This window comes from Hippocampus zosterae, chromosome 7 (genome assembly GCF_025434085.1).
Source record: "Hippocampus zosterae strain Florida chromosome 7, ASM2543408v3, whole genome shotgun sequence".
NCBI classification, from domain to species: Eukaryota; Metazoa; Chordata; class Actinopteri; order Syngnathiformes; family Syngnathidae; genus Hippocampus; species Hippocampus zosterae.
In genome coordinates, this window is record NC_067457.1 from 19,025,057 (window position 1) to 19,045,132 (window position 20,076).

Here is a 20,076-nt window from a genome sequence, read left to right on the forward strand (position 1 = left end):
TGCTCATACCTATGCACTATTGGAATAAAAAGAGTACACATTCGTTTGTGTGTGTGTGTTTACATCGGAGATCAAATTTGTTACACTGAAAAAAACCCTATTGTAAAACATTTCTTGCTGCAAATGTGATTTCGTTGTAGAGGAGTTTCACTGTATTACTTTTTTCTCTTTTCAGTTCCTTATTGGCATTTTGTGCATCTAAAAGCTCGCAGGAAAGGCACAAAAACATGCATGGGGGAGTTTTTCAGTAAACTGCTTCTCACTGAAATGCTTTCGATCTCAAATGTCCCTCATAAATACAGGGAAATGCATTTTTGGTTTTTTTTTTTTTTTTTAGCCCAATTGTTACAATGCTGACATGCTTGACTACAGTTGACTGAAAATAAACCATAGAGGGCACATTTGCGCCAATTAAAACAGATCAGCAGAGGTAGAAGCAACCTGAACGGTCCCGTTGGAGTTTGTTTTGTTGGAAACATGCCGTTTGATGTGTGCGCCGTGTATGGAAATGAAGTGAAACCTCTCCGCGGGACACCAGGCAATCTAGCGAGGCAAGGGCGAAAGGCTTGCCAAGTCGACGGGGAAGATGGTGACGGGGGGGATCAAAGAGCAGGCTTGGTATTATCCAGGGTTCTTTGATGAGTCGCAGGTCAGAATTTACCACCTGCGATTCTATATGCCTTCATATATGATCCATGGATGTTTTTCTACGAGAGAAAAAAAAAAGATGGGACAGAGTTTCTTTCATAAATGTTACGCGACTGTAAGTCTTTGCAGACAATTGAGCTTGACGGGATTCAACTGCTTTCTCCAAAGCCTGCATTTATCCGGGTTAGTTGTGGATTTTAGAAGCATCGGGCTGCGGTTTGGCCAAATGTAAATTCCTTTTGCTTTGACCGCTTTCACCTCGACTGGTCTCTATCATTTCAGTTGTAAATGGAGACGGTGATGAAAATTTCACATTAAACAACTGAAAACACCAAAGTGCTTTGGTTGCCATTTTGATATAAACATTAAAAAGTACATTTTCCATAATACTGTGTGGCTGATTTAAGGTTCTAAACTCTTTCAGGGACAGTGCTGACTACAGAGCAGTTTATCATGTTAGCGGGTTCATGAAAGGGTTAACAGGTTCAGAGAGGGACAGGCACTTAAAAGCCTGGAATCCATTTGACTTGGACCCTGTATTGGCATTTGTTAGCATGCCAATTACTGAATCACCTCTGCTACAAATGTGGTAACAATGCCATCGCCCTAATTTCCATGATCAATTTCGATCACTCAGCAGTCGCCATGAGTCGAAGCGCGACAAAAGCGCTCGCGGCTCTGAAGGGTGAGACTGGAGCCTGTAAATGTGAGATGTCACCGCCACTACAACTCATTACGTTGCGCGCTATCAGAAAAGAACGGGTCAGATTAGCCAATGGATGATGTTTATGGATTTAACCATCAATGCCAACACGTCTAATTGGAATTGGGGAAGCGTCGAGAGCCTTTTACCTCCTCTGTCAAATTATAGCCATCCCTCTGCTTGTCACTTGCCTCAGATGCCCTTACAGGTGCTTGTGGTGAGGCCACTCAAGCATAAGAATGGTACCAAAAAAATAAATAATTTTTTTTAAACACATATTTTACGTAATACAACCCGAGGACAATGTTTAACCATCATTAGCGGATAAAAGAGCAAAAATATAGAATGTGTAAACTGGAGCCAGGGAATTGTTGCTGTTCTATACCACACCATGGTTGGCCAATCTGGGTTTACCGTGTGTGGCTTAGCAAAGCTTTACTAGCCACTATTAGTGGCTAATTTCTTCTGCGTTTGGTTCTATGTAGCTTGGTTGTAAACTACATTTGTTCTGATGTATGCATAAAACCGGAAAGCAGCTAAACAAAGGCAATGGAATGCAGCAGCGTTTAGCTAACTAGCGGCCCATTTTTTTCCCCAAGTTGGTCTGTTTCCATGAAATTATATTCTTGGTTTGAAATTAAAAATAAAACATTCAAATACACTTGGCGAAAAATAAGAATATATCTTCGCCACAGGTATCAATATCGGGAAGCAGGAAAATAAAGGCCGTGTAGCATAGCATCATTTTGCTAACGAGCAGCTAACATTGGCTAACTTTCTTCCCAGCATGGTTAGATACTATTGCAGCAGAAAATGTTTTCTTGTCGATTTACAAGATTAATTCCAGAAGCTCAAATGAAAGAGTAAATTTCACAAGGCATACCATCTGGCAATTCAGATGTGATTCTCAGACCAGAAGACGCCACCTTAGCTGTAGCTAGAAGTACAAATACTTTGTCACTATCCTGAATTATATTTTTCAGATGACTTTGGAATTTTACTCCTACATTTCAACCTCCGCAAAAGACAACACAATGTTAAAAAAATGAAAACAAAGACATAACTGTTGCTGAAATTTTGGAGTCTTAGGGTATATTTTTTACTTATGGAGAGGAGTTGGATTAGCACTTCTGCCAAAGTCTTTTTGCTTCACAAGTATCTGTACTTCTACCCAAGTATAGCTTTTGAGCGCTTTTGCCACTTCTGGCGGACACTCCCAACGCCCTCGGCAAGTATATGCCGAGCTTGACAACTTTCTCTCCAACTCATTCGAAAGCGTTTGTGACTTCTTCATGAATTTATGATTTGCTAGCGCTGCTCTGGTGACGTGCGGCAATTTTGAGTTCCTTGGCAGGGAGCATCCTCGTGTTTTAACTGTCAGCTAAACCCCAGAAAAAAAAAAAGAAATAAAATAATTATAACAAGCAAAATTGATGCGCTGGCTCACTGTAAGAGATGAACAGGGGGCACTCTCAAACGCCGTTGATGTATAGCCATCTCTGCCGTCCTGTACTGAGGAGGGAACTCCTCAGATTTATTATGCATCCGACTAAGCCTACACAGACAAAATTAGCAAAGTAGCAACAAGGACAAGCAAAAACTTGGAGGCTTCTCAAGGATGGGGCAAAGTTTTGAGACAAAGACCAGAAAGACATTATGGACCGAAATGCAACATGAGTAATGATGCAGAGAGAATTGGGAGAAGAAAAGGCACCGTAAGGCAATTGGCTGAACTTTCATTGATGGAAGCGGCCCAATTAATCTCGGCGATTGGTGTACAAAACCGTCTGCGTGCCACGTAGACAAATAAAAATCATTTGGATAGAGTGAACTCAAGTTTACTGCCAGACCAACCCAAAAATAAGTGACATTTTTCAATGTAGGAAGACCAGGATGAACTATTTCATGCACCCTGTAACCTAATAACATGAAAAGCTGTGCCTGAAAGGGTTAAAAAAATATATATGTTTAGGGCAATGGGGAAAAAAAAAACACCTTGATGGACGTAAACGTGTGTTTGCCAGTTTAACAACCACAACACAGATAGCAATCTTTTTTTCCCTCTCCAACACGATAAATCATTTATGAAAGTGGTAGTCAACACTTGTTTATCTTGGCCCGTGCGAGTCAGTGAATGGATATGTTGTTTTTCGAGCATCTTACTCTGCATGCAACACGCCCTCTGAGCACAGACCGCAACGTTTCTGATCTCGCGCCACGTATTCACCGTCGGTACGACGTGCAAAACGCCAGCACGCCACCGCCGGGAGCGCGTCTCTCTCCTTGGGGTTTTGTGGCGCCACGACAACATTACGCCGCGTCCACTCTCGACTCGTGACGGGGGACGCTCGTGATTGACTCGACCGCGAGGGAGTCCGCCGGGCCAGGAAAATGTGTGGGAAACATGGCGCTCTTCACCATGAATTATGTTGACGGTTCTCGGCGCAGGAGAGACTCCCTTTGGTGTCTTTCATCTGACTTTTGAGAACCAATATGTGTCACAACATTAAGGTGCAGCTACATAATGGAAAGGAAATTCAATACCTGGGTCCAAACCTTTACCAACAAAGAAAATAATGTTCAGCACTGCTTGGGTCTATTGAGGCTTTTTTTTAATATAGTTTGAAAGACGAGGAAATGAAAAATACCTGTGCATATGCTACCACTGTATCCTACCAGGCACCCTCCAATTATTGATAATACTGTATTTCTATCCAGAATTTGCATATACACCAAATGCGGTCCATCGTTCATGACGCCGTGCTATATTACAATTTTTTTACGGGTTTTTATAGAACAGAGGCAAGTCGGAGTTCCCAAAGAGCAGAGAGAATACTGCCTGTAAGGGATTTTTGTTTGCTCCGTTTGTCTGTTGCTGCTTCATTTGTGTTGAAGCAGCAGCTGTTACAAGGCTTAAGATTACCGCAACATCTATGCTAATTTCCGTGAGCCCTTCAAAGGTGTTTCATGTTAGCATGACACCATCGCCTTTTGTCAAAGGAAATTACATGATTTGGATGAACATTTATTATGTTGAACTCTTATTTTATGTGCAAGACAGTCTTTTTTTCCCCCATTTCTAACAGGTGATTTTACACATTATTTATTCCATTTCTTGTCTGCGAGAGTGCGATAGAATACTTTTTCAAAGTGTCTTTTAATGAGTTTGAATGTTTGTGTGGGAGTGTTAAAACTATCTGAAACAACATTTTGTGAGATTCAGTGTCTCACAGCCAAACCTATGGGCAATACATGTGACTCTCACATGTGTGGGTTTTGACTGCGGGAGGAAGCTGAAGAAGCTTAGTTTTGAACCCTGAACCTCAGAACTGCGAAGCAGACAAGCTAACCGCGTGCGCTGCTCCGCATCTCATCCGTTGGCGCAAAAATGTTTAATAACCATTTGGCTTCAGTCTGTTTGGTGGCCTCTGTCAGACAAATCGTGCCGTCATCCCATCTTGTCAAGTGCCCTTCAGAAAAGCGCACGCGCGCTCTTATAATGGAGTGACTTTACGGATGCAACACGTATTTGGCTTGTGAGGAGATGCCGGGCGTATGACACGATGAATTGAATTTGTTGCATCACGGGGGTGCCTCACATTGACTTTCCACAGCCCGTATAGATTGCGCACGTCAAGGTGCGTCTGCTTTTCTAATAAGGGCACATTGCAGCATGGGGCAATAGTAGACAGCTAATGTAAGTGTGCATATGTCAACAGTGCCATCTAGTGGAAGTCAGCGTTTCGGATGAGATGGAAGCCACATGTGATCGTCATTATTCAACAGCTGCTAACAAGTGTGTGTGTGTGTGTGTGTCCACTGTCCGGATATTGAACCACAAGAACCTTCACTGTACATCTGCAGAAACGCAACGCCGGCTAGAGTACGGCACCACCCCTCACGGCTTTTCGCAGTTATGGTGGGCAACTAGGAGAGGATGCCGTTCATCAGCCGTCCCTCACGCCGGTGCATTCAGGGATGCTCGGACACATACCTCCAAGTGTGCCACGGCCAACGTCCTCTTTGCTGGAGATTCACGCTGTCACGTCTTGTTTTCTTCCTCTGGTACGCCAATGTAGCAGGATGCCTGTGTGAAAAAGAATGACAACAAATATGTAACTTTTGTGTGTGTGTGGCTGGGTGTGTTGTCTTGGAGACAAAATGTGCTTCCACTGTGGACAAAGAAAAATACAGTAGATGGTTACATTAAGTACGCCTTCAACATCCACTGAGCATTTATAGGATATTTAAAAGAGCACTTGACTAATTCATTAAATTCACCTTTTTCTTTCCTACAATGGTTCATTAAATTTTAATTAATTTTGTATTATTTTATATTCGTCCACTTCAATAAATCACTATGTAATTGATTTATTGTCAATAGCAAAATAAAAACAACAAACTAAATAATTTCACATCGGCCAGTTCTATTTATATTGTATAATATGTTAATCAATTTTAATGACTATAATAATGTGGACAAAAATACAGTACATGTTGCACAATCCACTGAGCATTTTACATTAACCAGACCCCTGTACAATATTCACATTAATGTGCGGCGCCCTTCACGTGTCTCAACGTAATTGATGACGGGGGGTATTGAAGACCAGATTGACATTTAAGAAACTTCTGCCAAAACTGGAGTGAGTTGAAATATTATACTTCCTGTTTTCAGTCTTCTTCTTTACTCAAATTTACACAGTGTCCAACTAAATAGTGTGCCGGTATCTAGTGGTCAGCAAAAGTGGAGTTACAATAAGCGTCAAAGGGAGGCAGAACATAAAAGAGGTATGAACTGTACAAAAATCGACGAAACGGCAGGACTGCAAACCCGGAACCCGTCATGGGTGGGGGCTCACTGCGCACAATTTGTGATAAAGCTTCTGTAGTGGATTTCATTAGATGGTGTGAAAAGGACACATGTGATGGCTCTCACACACACACTGACATTTTGACTTTTCTTGAGCAACAGCAGCATGCCTCGAGCTGATAAAGTTTATCAAGCGACACACACCTGTGATGGAAGGAAATGGAGCCTGCTACCACCTCTCAGTGTGTGAGCGTGAGTGTGTTGGGTCGTGGGGTCACATAAATGCTGTTGGGGGCCTGAGGTGATAATAATACATTTGTGGCTTGAGTGCACAACACACATCTCTGCACGCTCGCAGGCTCTGTATGTGCGTGCGTGTCTGTGATTGCTCTTCAGGACTAGCTCAAGTTTTTCGCATGTTAGTATCTAAATCCAGGAATAAATCTTTTCAATATTGAACACTTTAAATTGTTCAGAGTAGCAAAGTCATGAACCTGCAGCACATCATTTTTGGGCACCCTGTTGGCTGGGTGGCTCGCCGATGGGAACAGGCCAAAAGAAATACTACATGTCCACACAAAAACATTCTCAGCGATGACAGTTGAGAGTCAAATGAACCAACATTCATTGAAAACACCTAAAACAGCTTCGCCTTAAATAATTTCCCCCCTGGCGGCACCCTTGACTACTTTTTCTTGATGCTGCCTATGATGCTAACATCTCATGAGGCCTACAATGGGTCAAAAGCTAACGAAAGCAGGACGACAACAACTATCGTCTGTTTTTCGGGGTCGGGTTGTAAAACTTCTCCAAAAGCTCGCTCAGGGCTCCCAAACGGGGCAATGATGAACGGCACCCCGCCACTTTTGTCACTTTGTCAAGGCGGTTGTCAGTCAATCTGTCACCATCAAGCACCCTAGCGAGCGGTGCGTGGAGGCTGAGGCCGCATCAATCACACTTTGTCAGCTGCAAAGGCCTGTTTGCTGTGGACGGATTACAGAACACACACACACACACGCACGCACACACACACACACACACTTTGGGGGACAACACCAAGACTTTGAGACTCCCCCTAAATTAATGTATCATCTGACTCATTTAGAAGGGCAAATATTTGCAACAATATGTTGTCTGACTTCAAAGCAGAAAAGGGACCCGCGCGCACACACACCTATCTGAGGCAATAAGCCCGTAAAAAGCAGAGTGACATTTTCCACAGCATGAATTTAAACTGTGTCGTCACCTCTTAGACGTCATCTGTACCCCATGTTGTCGTCCGCCCTGTCAGGGAAGCGTTGACTGTGCTGCAGCGTCAATGCTTTCTCCTCATGGCACCACAGCGCCCCTTCCTGGTGAAACAGTGTAATGGCAACCCTGACAAATCTGTGAGGGTGCTCTAATTTCTGGTAAAGATACATTTAAAAATCTAACAAAAAAGGCAGATTGATACTAGGGAGATCGAATGGGTGCAAATCGGAATAGAGAATGGAAAACGGCATACAGAGTTTGGATTGGCTCACTTTTTTTCCGCTTCTCTTCTGAATTTGATGCGGGTAATTTTATCTGCATCAAAGAGCATTTTGTGAAACGTGAAGGTTGATGAACAGAAGACGGAGGGATGAACAGATTGGCAGATGAATGCAGCGATGGATGGGGGTGAAATGGCCCTCCATTTCAAACACCTTGAAGGAAAGAAGAGTGAAGGTGGTGGTGGTCATGGGGCGGGTGAATCAACGCGCATCTTGTCAAGAAAGCCCACATGCTGAGTTTAAAAGTGGCGCAGTATGACTGAATGGGCATGCATACTAATTCCAACAGCTTGATGTCCATTTGAAGGACATCGTGTATGTTCTGAAAAGAGTCCGGGATACACAAACGTGTGAAGCGGTCAGGATTTTGGCTGGAAATTAGTGGACGTGTTGACGAGACAATGTGTCTACTAGGAAGAAGGCTTTCGTTTGTTTTGGAATGATATCAAACAGCGAAGAGAACAATGAGCGTATACCATAATGATGGTTTTAAAACAAATAAAAAGGAGTACCATGTGGTGTGCTGCTGTTTTGTGAACTTTTAGCAGCATCTATGAAAGGAAATGATTACAATGAGGGGTGGGGGGGCGGGTTGATGCCTCAATTTGACTTCATCCCAGCTGTCTTCGGGCAGTTGGTGGGGTACGCCCTGAACTGAACTGGTTGCCAGCCAATCGCAGTATTGTGAAAAACACATTTTTGCACAATCAATTTTTAAAAATCCAAAAAGTAATTATCCACAATTGTTATGAAATACATCATTGTCTATAAATTACTGATACATAAATACTGACCACCTACGTGACGAATGCTCATTTACCTATTGATATGCATTTTGCTAAATTGAGCACCTGAGAGCAGCTAAACCCCCGAACATTTGATGTTGGTTCACAGTTCTGTTTCCCCCTTTTGAAGAGATTAGAAGCAGATTGCAACTTGGCTCACTCGTTTGCATGTGTGTGTGTGTGTGTGTGTGTGTGTGTGTGTGTGTGTGTGTGTGTGTGTGTGATGTGCGGACATGGTATAGCCTGGTAAAATTGAACTGTCATGGCCAGAATGGGAACTTTGATCATTTCATGTTCGCAGTGAAGGGAAAAGAGAAGAATGGGGAAAGGCTGAATGGAAAAAGATGGGAAAACAAGGTGGGGAGAGGAGGGAAGGAAATAAAATGCAAATCAAAGCAGGAAACGTACACCCCACACCCCCAAAAAAAGAAAATCAAAGCGGAAAAGTATGAAAGGCGCAAGAAAAGAGTGGACGAGAGCGGGAAGAAACTCGAGGGCGCGTGGACAAAAAGACGGCCGGCTGATGGAGGATAAGGGATGAAAGCCTCCTTTCAGCCCCTCGACGGGGCTGTGCTTCGCATGGCATGCCACTTACCCAGACTCTGTAGCGTGAGATGACTTCCCAGAATTCCTTTCATCTCCACAACGCACCAGCAGTGGTCCATCAGGACGAAACCTGCGGAGGGAGACCTCAAGACACACACATTGTGCATTGGGAATCAAGTACATTAAACTATTGTTGAGAATGGACACGGCAAGAACTTTAGTTTCATGCTTCCTTTGTTGAGTTTTGACCCCACTCCACACACCGAAGAAGTGATTTTTTTTTCTTTAAAATAATTCTGTTGAGTGGAAACCACAAAATGGTTGATTTCATTGCATCTACCCTCTGATAGTAGACAAAAATAAAGAATTACAACACACAGCTATTCGCAGGGAATCAGGCAAAAATCTCTCGTTGACACCCCCTGCAAAGCCCATATAATGGCCTGTGGTTGCCACAAGATGGAAGCACAGCAATATTTTTGTGTAACTGAAACTCTTAAATTCACTCCCATGTAGTTATTTCCTTGACAACAAGCTGCCACAGGATAGCAGTAATCTAAATGAAACACCTCAATCCAGTCCTACACAGTTGCTTGACAGCAAAATGCCACTAGATAGCTGCAAAGCACTACTTTTCTCTAAATGAAGCTCCTCAATTCACGGCAGATAGATGGATAGAGAGCACTAAAGTCGGCCCGGGCCAGATATTTATGGTATGGGACCAAGTCATGTGTGTGTGTGTGTGTGTGTGTGTGTATTACCTTGGAGGACGGCAGAAGGGTATGGGACTAACTTCTCAAGTCGTTCAATCACAAGGCGACAGGCCACGGGAGGCTGCCGAGAGAGAAAGAGAGAGAGAAATAATGAAGGCGACAAGGCGAGACGAATGGCGAGAGGTTAAAGATTCCGATAGACGGGCGGAAGAGCGGCTCGAGGGAGGGACGGACGGAAGGCATTAAAAAGAATAGTGTGGGTTCGCCGGGGAGGCGGCATTGTTTAATCATTGGGGAAACGAGACGGCGGGAAAAGGGGCGAATGGAGATAGGTAAATGAGAAAAGAGTGGCAGATACGACCAGTGGAGGGAAAGCGTGGAATGAGAATAAAAGGAAGGGGATGCAAGGGGACGTCAAATCCATTTTTTCCCTTTTCAATAATGTTATATGCGGCCCTGCTAGTCAAAACACATTGCGTTAGTGGAATATGAATTAAGCAGCAAAATCCGTCCAACGGGGCGGCCATTTTGCCTTGCACTGCCACTTGCTGTCAACTAAAAATATCATCACAGTTGCTCGGAGCTCAGGTAAGGACCGATCAAGGCTCAGCTTGTGAATGTTACATGACCCAACTCCAAAAACAAACATATCCCCCCCACCCCCCCCATTTGGCACCTTCATGTGACATCTTGCTGCAAAGAAACTATGTTGAAGTGTGGGGAGGATCTTTATTCAGTCATGCCATAGTACAGACTAAAAGTAGCAGTTTGCGGCCATCTTGTGATATCCTTAGACAATTACAAACCTTTGAATTTTTCACGGAATGGCCAACCGAAGATATTTTCTGATATCTGGCCGAACAGAATTTGTGGATATTAATACACCCCAAGCAAACTGGGTGTGAGTTACTTCTTTTCAAGTGTCGAAATTTTCATCAAATGTGGAGCTTTTGAATGTGAAGCAAGCCCGATTGCCTGGCAGGCTAAAAATCATCAAACTTTTTCGACAAGGACGGCAATTTTTGTCAAGGAAATGCACTGCACCCTTTCAATAACTCGTCTGACAGCTGAAGAAGTGCGTTTCATCGCGCCACACTTGCAAATGGGAACGTGAAGGTTGCGATTGTATCTACGTGGGAGGTCATTTGGAAATGAGTCTTACTCAATGTCGATTGCTCTCCTCGATTCGGGGCAAAACTCCCCGAAGAGCGATGGATGTTAATGGAGACCCACGACGGGGTGATTATGGATCATCGCTGTGTAATGATGTTGCGTGGGGATGTTAATGGACTGCAGTAGAGACAGCAGGGATGGAGCATTTGAACGCGACATGGAGCTGCGGTGCCACCAATTGGTGGACTTGTACACATTTGAGCATTACGTTGTATTACATGCTTGTATCGAGTAGTACCATTGCATTTCTTTCATATGTGAACTGTACCGGTGCAATTAATATTCCTTAAAGCACACCACATCAAAGGGACTGTGAAGGCAGATGTTTTATGAGCATGACGTGCGAATCGCAGCAGGTGACCAACATTCTGCCAGGATGACTTTCTGAGCTGAGGACCAATGGCCCAAACGTGGTCACCTTTTCTAACTTTTCGCCTCAAAGTGGGACAGCAAGAATGTGCCCGAGGATCTCTACCAGCTCGCCAGCTCTCAGGGGATTGGAAACTCAGCAATTTGCTTCATGTATTTGACTGGGGTATCCTGAGGGGAGGCAGGGAAGTACATCACTGGCACAGGAAACAGCCTTTTAATCACTTCTGACAAGTACAAGGAGTGTGTTGGTTGAGGAGGGTGGGGGTCGTATCCTTCTATCTTTGAAATGCTGCCATTCCCCTTTGCATTTTTTACACTCTCACACTGTTCTTGGCATTCTCTCTGCTGCCCAAATGCTCACAACACACTGACAAGAGCCTTTTTTTAATACTTTGACCCCTTTTCCTTACTTTTCACTGACCCCTTTTCCTTACTTTTCACAGCCTCTGCTTGGAAATATTATGGTATTACGTATTTTTTAAAACAGCTAGAAAAGGGCGACGGGATGAAATGCCACAAACAGAATTGAGTCACGACTGAAACGTATGTGAAAGCAGTCATTCTGGCAAACCAGAAAATATGATGCAAATATGCCTCCTAGTGGCTATGAGCAGAAGTTGGTGACGTCACATCAGGTGCATACTTGGCGTTAAAAAAGGGAATGTTCAATGTAAAAGCACCGATTCACTTCAAGTAAAAATACACACTGATGTGAATAAAAGGTTAGCTATTAATGACTTCTTATAGCTAACCTTGTGAATGTAATGTCACTATTGGTGTCACGACAGTACAGTACCTGAAGAACAACCAGCCGTGATCGTATAGTGGTTAGTACTCTGCGTTGTGGCCGCAGCAACCCCGGTTCGAATCCGGGTCACGGCATTTTTCATACTTTACATTCCGTTAGTAAAATATAATTAGAAAATTTGACCCACTCATTTCAACAAAGGTAACGCCAAAACAAAAAAGAAACACATCCCAAATTTACTTATATTACATTACACAGTATACATTTTGACGATAGTGGCTTTCTGAGTTTCAATCTCGCTATTTCTCGCGGTAAGAGATGGGATCAGGAAGTGGACACCGGAAGTAGTCTACAGTAAAGCCACCTCACGCTTCGCGACAGTTTATTGTGATTTTTTTAGGGAGGGAGGGAGGCTGCTGCCTTGATCTAGATGCGTCTGGATTAGGTCATGTATGACTGATATTTGGACCCGCAGCCGAGGCACTTGTGGAGTTTTTTTGTTGTTGCTGTAAAGACGATGTCGTCGCGGTGAATGAGACGGGGACGAGACAATTCGCTGCGAGAGAGCCGCGAGTGGCCCGTCATTCAGTCACTTACAGCCTGACAATTTCGACACCGGTTAGTTTGAGTTCAAACAATTTATGCTTTTGATATGTGGGACTAACATGAGCGCAAACCACGCACATCCAACCTTCTTGCACTGCGGAATCTGTATCATCTAAAATGAATTTATGATCACTGTGTATTCTTCTGACTTCTGTTGCGATCGCACACTTACTATTTTATCTTTGCCTAGTAGTTTAGACATGCCGGTTGCATTCCAACCCTCCTGATCACCAGATCCAAATAACGATTCATTTCAGCCATTGAGACTAACAATGACAAAACCAGATGAGCAGGTTCCCCAAATGTTCTTGTAGCTGCTGCTTATTGGTATCCGGACTGAAATGGGCTAAGACCGGAGCTAGCCGAGGAGAAGCCAAACCGCCCCTGCCAACATGCTCCTGAAGTCGTCGTTCACCACTCTGGTGGTGGGTGTGTTCGTGGTGTATGTGGTGCACACTTGCTGGGTGATGTACGGCATTGTTTACACCAAACCTTGCGAGCCGCCCAGCAGCACTGGATGCATCACGCCCTTTCTTGCAGGAAACCCCGAGCTCCAGGTCAGTAATGTGTTATGTCATCTGCAAACAGAAGAATTTGACCTGTTTTTTGTGATGTCATTGGTTTGTATCTTCCAGATGAGCGTCTACACAGCCCTCTGGCCCAATGCAAATGGGGGACACACCCTCGTCCACAAAGAGGAACATTTTAATATCAACGAAAAGTTTGAGAGGTCCGTGGATGGGGATTGTCACTAGCTGTAAATTGCAATAAATTGATTTTATATTGTGAAGAAAATAGTAGTGTTCACCCGCAAGGGGCTGTCCTTGGAACACCTTTGTTCATCCTGCTACTAGATTAATCAATTATTAAGCCAAATTCTTGAACTTGATGGCGTGACCAAATGTTCGGCTCTTCTCCAGGACTGTGAACGTCTCGATACCCAAGAAGACGCGCAACAACGGCACTCTTTATGCGCTAGTGTTTGTCCACCAAGCCGGCATCATCCCGTGGCAGGACCCGCAGCAGGTGCACCTGACAGCCCAGCTCACCGCCTACATGGTACCCAAGCCCCCCGAAATCTCCCTCATAACCGGGGAGGACAACACGCAGGTGTGACGCACTCAAGCACGGTTCATGAAGGTTCACAGATTGACAAACCAACTACCAGGTTAATTTTCTTATTCTGAATCCCATTCTAAAGGGTGTCACGGAAGAGGCTCGCCAGACCAAACAACGCAAAGAAGATAGTCGGATGTCAGACCAGCCCGTCTCGCACTGGCGCTCCCGCCTGACGCTCAACATCGTGGGTGACCATTTTGTGTTCGACAAGGAACACCTTCCGAGTGACGTGCGCCGCTACCTCAGAGCGTAAGCCTCTGCGAATCTCGATGTGGAATAAAGTTTGAGTGAGTGTGTGTGCATTTTTTTTAATGAAATGAAGATGTTGATTGTTGTTTTCAGGTTTCAAAATGGCAAGAAGATGGTTTACCTACCTCTGCTCTTTGTTGATGAGCTCAGCAACCGCATCAAGGATCTCCTGGTAATTCCAAAACTCTTTAGTCTTTCTGTCAATTCAGAAGAAATAATAGTTCCACAAAAAATGGCATTCACTCCACTGCAATCATTCCCAAAGCAGCAATGAATGGACATTACATTGAGACAGCCTATGTTGTGTTGATAGGAAATAAACAGTACCACCCTGGAGCTTCCGCTTACCATCTCCTATGACGCCATTTCCTTGGGAAGACTCAGGTTCTGGATCCACATGCAGGATGCCGTCTACTCGCTGCAACAGTTTGGTACGACCCTCAGAAATACTCCAGTCTTGTGCCACCATTTCACGCCGCCGTTTGCCCCTCGCAGGCTTCACGGAGAAGGACGCAGACGAGATTAAAGGGATCTTCACCGACACCAACTTGTACTTCCTGGCGTTGACCTTCTTCGTGGCCGCTTTCCACGTGTGTCTCTTTCCCAAGATGCCCGTGCTTGTTTTGAATTAAGGCAAATCAAATGAAGCAAAAAGAAGAGTGGAAAAGATGTTCCTTTTTTTTTTTGTCTGCAGTTGCTTTTTGACTTCTTGGCCTTCAAGAATGACATCAGCTTCTGGAAAGAGAAAAAAAGCATGGTGGGGATGTCGAGCAAAGCGGGTAGGACAACTTAGTTAGTGTGTTTTATATATTATAAACTGGCCTCTCAAAAATTAACCATGCTAAAATGCATTCACAAGCTGTCATGCGCATGCCAGAGCAATAGGTGGTGCTGTAACTTCTAAACATGGAAGACCGAGGGAATTGTTTTTCTCAGTGGAACGTGGCTATTTGACAGAAATGTATGAATTTATTTATATAATGTTGCTATCCTCTGTCAGTGCTGTGGCGATGCTTCAGCACCATCATCATCTTCCTCTACCTGTTCGACGAGCAAACCAGCCTGCTGGTCCTCATCCCCGCCGGCATCGGCGCCGTTATTGAGGTGAGCTTGCGCAGTTTAGGATTTGATCCTAACTGCGCCAAACTCCCAAGTAATTGCCTGTATTAGCAGTTTAAATTGTAAATCAACCTCAAATATGATCTCAAAACGTACTGTAATTTTAAACTGATTTTATCGCGTACGCCTTAAAAAATAAATTGCTTCCAGGTGATTTGGTTGGATGGGGCAAACCCGTGTCGGATAGAAAAGTAGTTCTACATTGATAGGAATAGGTGGGGGAACACTGTAGCATTATTGTTATGTGGACATGTTAAAAGGACGTTTGTTGTAGGTGTGGAAAGTGAAGAAGGCCTTGAAGATTCAAGTGGACTGGAAAGGAGGAAAACCGACATTCCTGGTAGGTTCAAGCGCACCCAAAATATTTACGACAGCAGCGGTCCCCAAGAATGCATCGCTTTGCTGAACAGACTATGAGAAACACTGATTTACTACTCCAGTGAGATCTCATATAAAAAATTTTAAAAATGGTGCTTTTCTCTGCAGTTTGGCAAGTTAGACGAGTCGGAGAGAAAAACAGGAGAGTACGACACTCAGGTAACCCCACAACCAATCACAAAACTTTGCTCCCGTTATAGTCTTTGTTTCTTTTAAGTGATCTACTTTATAATGTAATCATTCCTTGTGTCCTCCCTGTAAGGCCATGAAGTACCTCTCGTACCTACTCTACCCGCTGTGCTTGGGGGGAGCCCTGTACGCCCTAATATTCCTGCGATATAAAAGGTTGGGAGGCTGTCGGTTCACAAGCGTTAGCTAAGTGTTCACTAATTGGGTGTCTTATTTGTGTCTGTTGTAGTTGGTACTCGTGGCTCATCAACAGTATGGTGAATGGTAAGTTTGGACCCGCAGCTGCTTTTAACGCTCAACATCACGAGTTCGTTTATTTTTTTTTTCCTCCCCCAAAATATATTTTAGGTGTCTATGCATTTGGCTTCCTCTTCATGCTTCCTCAACTGTTTGTCAACTATAAGGTGAGCTCACAGGTACCGGTATTTGACAATCAACTGTCAGAGACGAATATGTATTTAAAATGTTTTTTTCCCCTCTCTCTTTTTCTCCAACCAAAAGTTGAAGTCAGTGGCTCATCTGCCCTGGAAGGCTTTTATGTACAAGGTGAGAACACAGGGACAGTTGTCACAAACATTATTAATTTATTACTAATGTTTCCACATGAAGATAAAAAAAATGAATTAATAAATAAAAGGTCATGTTTTAAAATTTTACAAGAATAACTGTTGTAGAAATAAATTTGTTGCGGGTAAAAAGCGACAAGTGTTTTGGTTTGTTTTTAAACGAGTCAAGAGAGCAAGTGTGATTTTTTTTTCTCTGTTACATTGAGTCTTTTTTTTAATTATGTTGTCAGGCATTTAACACCTTCATTGACGACGTGTTTGCCTTCATCATCACTATGCCGACATCCCACCGACTGGCCTGTTTCCGAGACGACGTGGTCTTTCTCATTTACCTTTACCAGCGATGGTATGGACACACGAACACAGACACACACGAGTGCAAACCACAGCTAACCCGCTTTCCCCTCCTCAGGCTCTACCCAGTGGACAAGACGAGAGTGAACGAATATGGAATTTCATACGATGACAAACCCAAAAGGAAATCTCACAAGGACTAAAAAGAACAAGGCGGGCAAGTGAAGGAACATCTATGTCCTTCCTTCATTGCAAACATGTTTGAACTGGATTTTTTTTTTTGCCCCCTCAAATAGTTTGGAACATTTGTGAGGATTTTAGATGACAGCATTTTGTAATTTTTTTTTAAAAATGCCTCAACTCTGTTTTGTCCAAGTGACATATTCCAGAAATCACGCAACGCATCGGTGCCAAATATAGGAGGAACTGTGTTTGTTTCAGCTTACTTCCCTTTAGCAGAGTCATTCTGTTGAATGTTTGTATTGAAATTAACTGGAAAGTATTACTAAATATTTGGCCCATCGCAATTCCATTCCATTATTTTAATGTGTGACTTTTTAATCCATTCTCACATAAACGTCAAAATTTCCCTCCTGGTGTATTTGCATTGTTTTCCCCCAATGATTTCAATTGATGTGAGCTGTAATAAACTGACTGAATATACAAACTGAGTTTGGCGGGGGGATGTTTTTTTATTAGTGAAAAATTACAGTAATGTAAACTGTACATCAAATATAATCAAACGCATGTATGTTCCATCCAAAAGATGGATTTAAGAATCACAAAGATGCAAACCGTTTTTAAATTATTTTAGTAATGACTTTAGCCATTGAACATCTGTATTCATTTCCACAAATCATCTGTATTATCAGTATAAATAAACATCGAAAAAGATATCGCAATATATTTTGATAAAATATTTCGGAATATAGTAGATATAATCGCTGAAATACATGTACATTTCATTTGAAGAAATACATAATATTCAAGAATTTAAAATGTACCAACAAGTGCAAGATACGACAAAACTACAGGTCTTTAATCTGTGTTCTTTAAATTATTTATTGAAATATGATCAAAAATCTTAATACAAGAGAAAATATTTAAAAATAAATTAGGATTTTAAATGGTATCTCGCGGTCGTCATATCCTTGCGGTACGTCAGTCGTCACTGACTAAGCGCAACGACGTCACTCTACAGCGACGCAGCCGATAAAAACCAAACTCCCGCCCACTACTGTCCCTTTCCCCATCAACAGGAAGTGTACGTGCCTAAGGTGCTTGGTTCTTCACCCGAAGCTAAGGCCTGCAATCCGGCGACTAGCACCATCAAAATTAGGCATCCAACACCGTAAACGTGAATAAAGAATTGTATAATGGCTTCCGTATCCGAGCTCGCCTGTATTTACTCGGCTCTTATCCTCCACGATGATGAAGTCACTGTCACCGTAAGTGTCTCGCTCGCCCCGTTAGCTTCGCCGCCATCTGGGTTTAACTTTTAGTCTTCCGGTTGTCACAAAATGAGCGAACATAAAATAACTTTTGTTACAAAAGTTGCATTTTGTCTGGACAGTGGTAAAAGACATTTCTAGTCATTTTGGGTTTAAAATTGAGCTATAAGTTGCTAATGCAAGACTAACTCCTAGCAGGAGAGTACACGAGTGCCAAATGTGCCAACAACCTGCATTGTCTGTCTATCATCACAACATATTTCATTAGCTCTTTATTATCAAATGTAAGTGGAAACTTCAATTTTCGAAACCTGGCGCGTCATACATCAACTTTGTCTGACATTAATGTTGATTATGCTTGAAACTCAACACTTTCTTCGAAGACTTGTTTTGAAAAGTTGAGACAAGTTTAAGAAAAGCTGGAAACGTCCAAAAAAATTATTTTACCTTGTAACTTAACCCTGCTTTAAACCTTAACAGCTGCCTTGAAGCCCAACTTGAGTTATTCTCTAAAACTTTTATTGAACATGATGCAGATGGCAATTTGTCTAGTGCTGTGTGTCACAAATATTCGTTTTAACCATTTTGTATGTAGGAGGACAAGCTGAACGCCCTGATTAAGGCCGCCGGCGTGACCGTGGAACCTTTCTGGCCCAGTCTCTTCGCCAAGGTAATGCATATCTTGCCATTTTTCTGGCTCGAACGAAGCGTATGTGACGTCTGTTCTTACCTGCATTTGTGTCCCTTAGGCTCTGTCCAACGTTGACATCGGCAGCCTTATCTGCAACGTCGGTGCCGGTGGCGGTGCGCCAGCTGGAGCCCCCGCTGCCGGTGGAGCCGCGGCCTCTGCTGGAGATGCCCCAGGTAAAATGATAATTAAAACCTTGTTCGTGTGAATTTTTTTAACCATGGGCTTCTTTGCCTTTTTAATTCCACAGCTAAAGCAGAAGAGAAGAAGGAAGAAAAGAAGGAGGAGTCCGAAGAGTCTGATGACGATATGGGCTTTGGTCTTTTTGATTAAACCACCTGTTTTTCTAAAAACAATAAAATGACCAAAAATGATATTGCCTCTATGATTCTTCCTATTCTAATGACAAAATCATTCCCTTTCAAGACTTAAATTATACTGATACATCGGCAACAAAACGAGTGCGAGTGTTGGCCAATGTATGGCCTGCTTCATTCTAAAACGTGGCCCACTGAACACTGTAATGTTGCATTACATACTCTGGACAATTTTTTTTTTTACTGAAGACTATAGTAAACTCGTTCTTTAGCATATCAGGTTTTCATGACCCAATTTGTAATAAAATTGAATTAGGGGTTAACAGCCACTGGTGGAAATTTTTACTGAAACATCTAGAAATTACAATGATTTTTTTTGTCTACTATGAAAGTTTTGATATCTTGGAATATATAATAAATGCATGTTCTGTGCCACACAAAACCACCAGTGTTTACAATTTGCTGCTGACCTGTTATTGAACTTGTTTCCAAAAAACGACTTGTGAAGGTGACTTCCTTTGAAAAGAGTTTGAAATGGAATTTACATTTTATTCAAGTCTCAAAATGGTCAAACAGATTTTAGATAGTCGTTGAACCCTTCAAAAAATATGCAAAATATTGTTGACAGATGGCTAACAGTTAAGAGTTTATTTTGTTTTATCTTTATTTCTAATAAGTTTAAAATAAGAGCACCGTCGATAAGTACACCCGTGGGGGCGAAAATACAAAACAAAGCGTTAATGAAAGCAACACAAGGGAAAATTACAAAGTCGTCAACTCAGTCGTGAGAAATATACGTTTTGGAAAAGGAGGAACAAGTATAAACATATCAAGAGTCCTTTGAAAAGTCCTATTGTAAATTCTAATTCTACTCTTTAAAAACGATCTTTTAGGATGTTATACACCGGTCTACAGAACCGTAAAAATGGGAGCGGGTGGATATTAAAATTGTAATGTATAAGAAAAGAACGTTACCTATAATACTCGATGTAATCCATCAAATGGGCTCCTCCAGGAGGCAATTGGGCAACAAAAAAAATGAGCATCGGTACAATATACATGTCTGG

General features: G+C 42.7%; 2 protein-coding genes, 1 long non-coding RNA gene and 1 other non-coding gene across 6 annotated transcripts in view; 3 read left to right on the plus strand and 1 right to left on the minus strand.

The window, feature by feature from the left end:
- LOC127603806 (uncharacterized) overlaps window positions 1-9,883 on the minus strand; it is a 39,394-nt gene extending 29,511 nt beyond the window's left edge. Inside the window, exons 1-4 of one of the 2 annotated variants that reach the window (XR_007963128.1) lie at window positions 9,789-9,883; window positions 9,077-9,171; window positions 7,411-7,516; window positions 5,346-5,438 (exon numbers count right to left, since the gene is read on the minus strand). This is a non-coding gene — a long non-coding RNA (uncharacterized LOC127603806). Of the gene's footprint in view, window positions 1-5,345; window positions 5,439-7,410; window positions 7,517-9,076 lie in introns of both variants that reach the window. The other variant, XR_007963127.1, reaches the window with a different exon arrangement.
- A 2,212-nt stretch (window positions 9,884-12,095) lies between these two features.
- Window positions 12,096-12,167, plus strand: trnah-gug (transfer RNA histidin (anticodon GUG)). Its single transcript has one exon. It is a non-coding gene; the product is annotated as a tRNA-His (tRNA).
- Window positions 12,168-12,360: 193 nt separating this feature from the next.
- clptm1l (CLPTM1 like) lies at window positions 12,361-17,220 on the plus strand. 2 transcript variants are annotated; one of them, XM_052070358.1, is made up of 18 exons: window positions 12,361-12,651; window positions 12,897-13,196; window positions 13,275-13,369; window positions 13,560-13,749; window positions 13,841-14,007; window positions 14,101-14,179; window positions 14,321-14,438; window positions 14,503-14,597; window positions 14,702-14,786; window positions 15,008-15,111; window positions 15,401-15,466; window positions 15,613-15,663; window positions 15,767-15,849; window positions 15,923-15,957; window positions 16,042-16,097; window positions 16,195-16,239; window positions 16,490-16,605; window positions 16,672-17,220. In XM_052070358.1, the coding sequence occupies exons 2-18, from the start codon at window positions 13,032-13,034 to the stop codon at window positions 16,754-16,756; spliced, it is 1,635 nt and encodes a 544-aa protein (XP_051926318.1). In that variant the 5' UTR covers window positions 12,361-12,651; window positions 12,897-13,031; the 3' UTR covers window positions 16,757-17,220. The 2 variants fall into 2 exon arrangements, with proteins under 2 accessions (XP_051926318.1, XP_051926317.1); XM_052070357.1 differs by having other exon boundaries at window positions 12,954-13,196.
- A 553-nt stretch (window positions 17,221-17,773) lies between these two features.
- On the plus strand, window positions 17,774-19,066 carry rplp1 (ribosomal protein, large, P1). The gene is made up of 4 exons (XM_052070417.1): window positions 17,774-18,001; window positions 18,600-18,674; window positions 18,754-18,868; window positions 18,943-19,066. The coding sequence occupies exons 1-4, from the start codon at window positions 17,930-17,932 to the stop codon at window positions 19,023-19,025; spliced, it is 345 nt and encodes a 114-aa protein (XP_051926377.1). The 5' UTR covers window positions 17,774-17,929; the 3' UTR covers window positions 19,026-19,066.
- The last annotated feature ends 1,010 nt before the right edge of the window (window positions 19,067-20,076 follow it).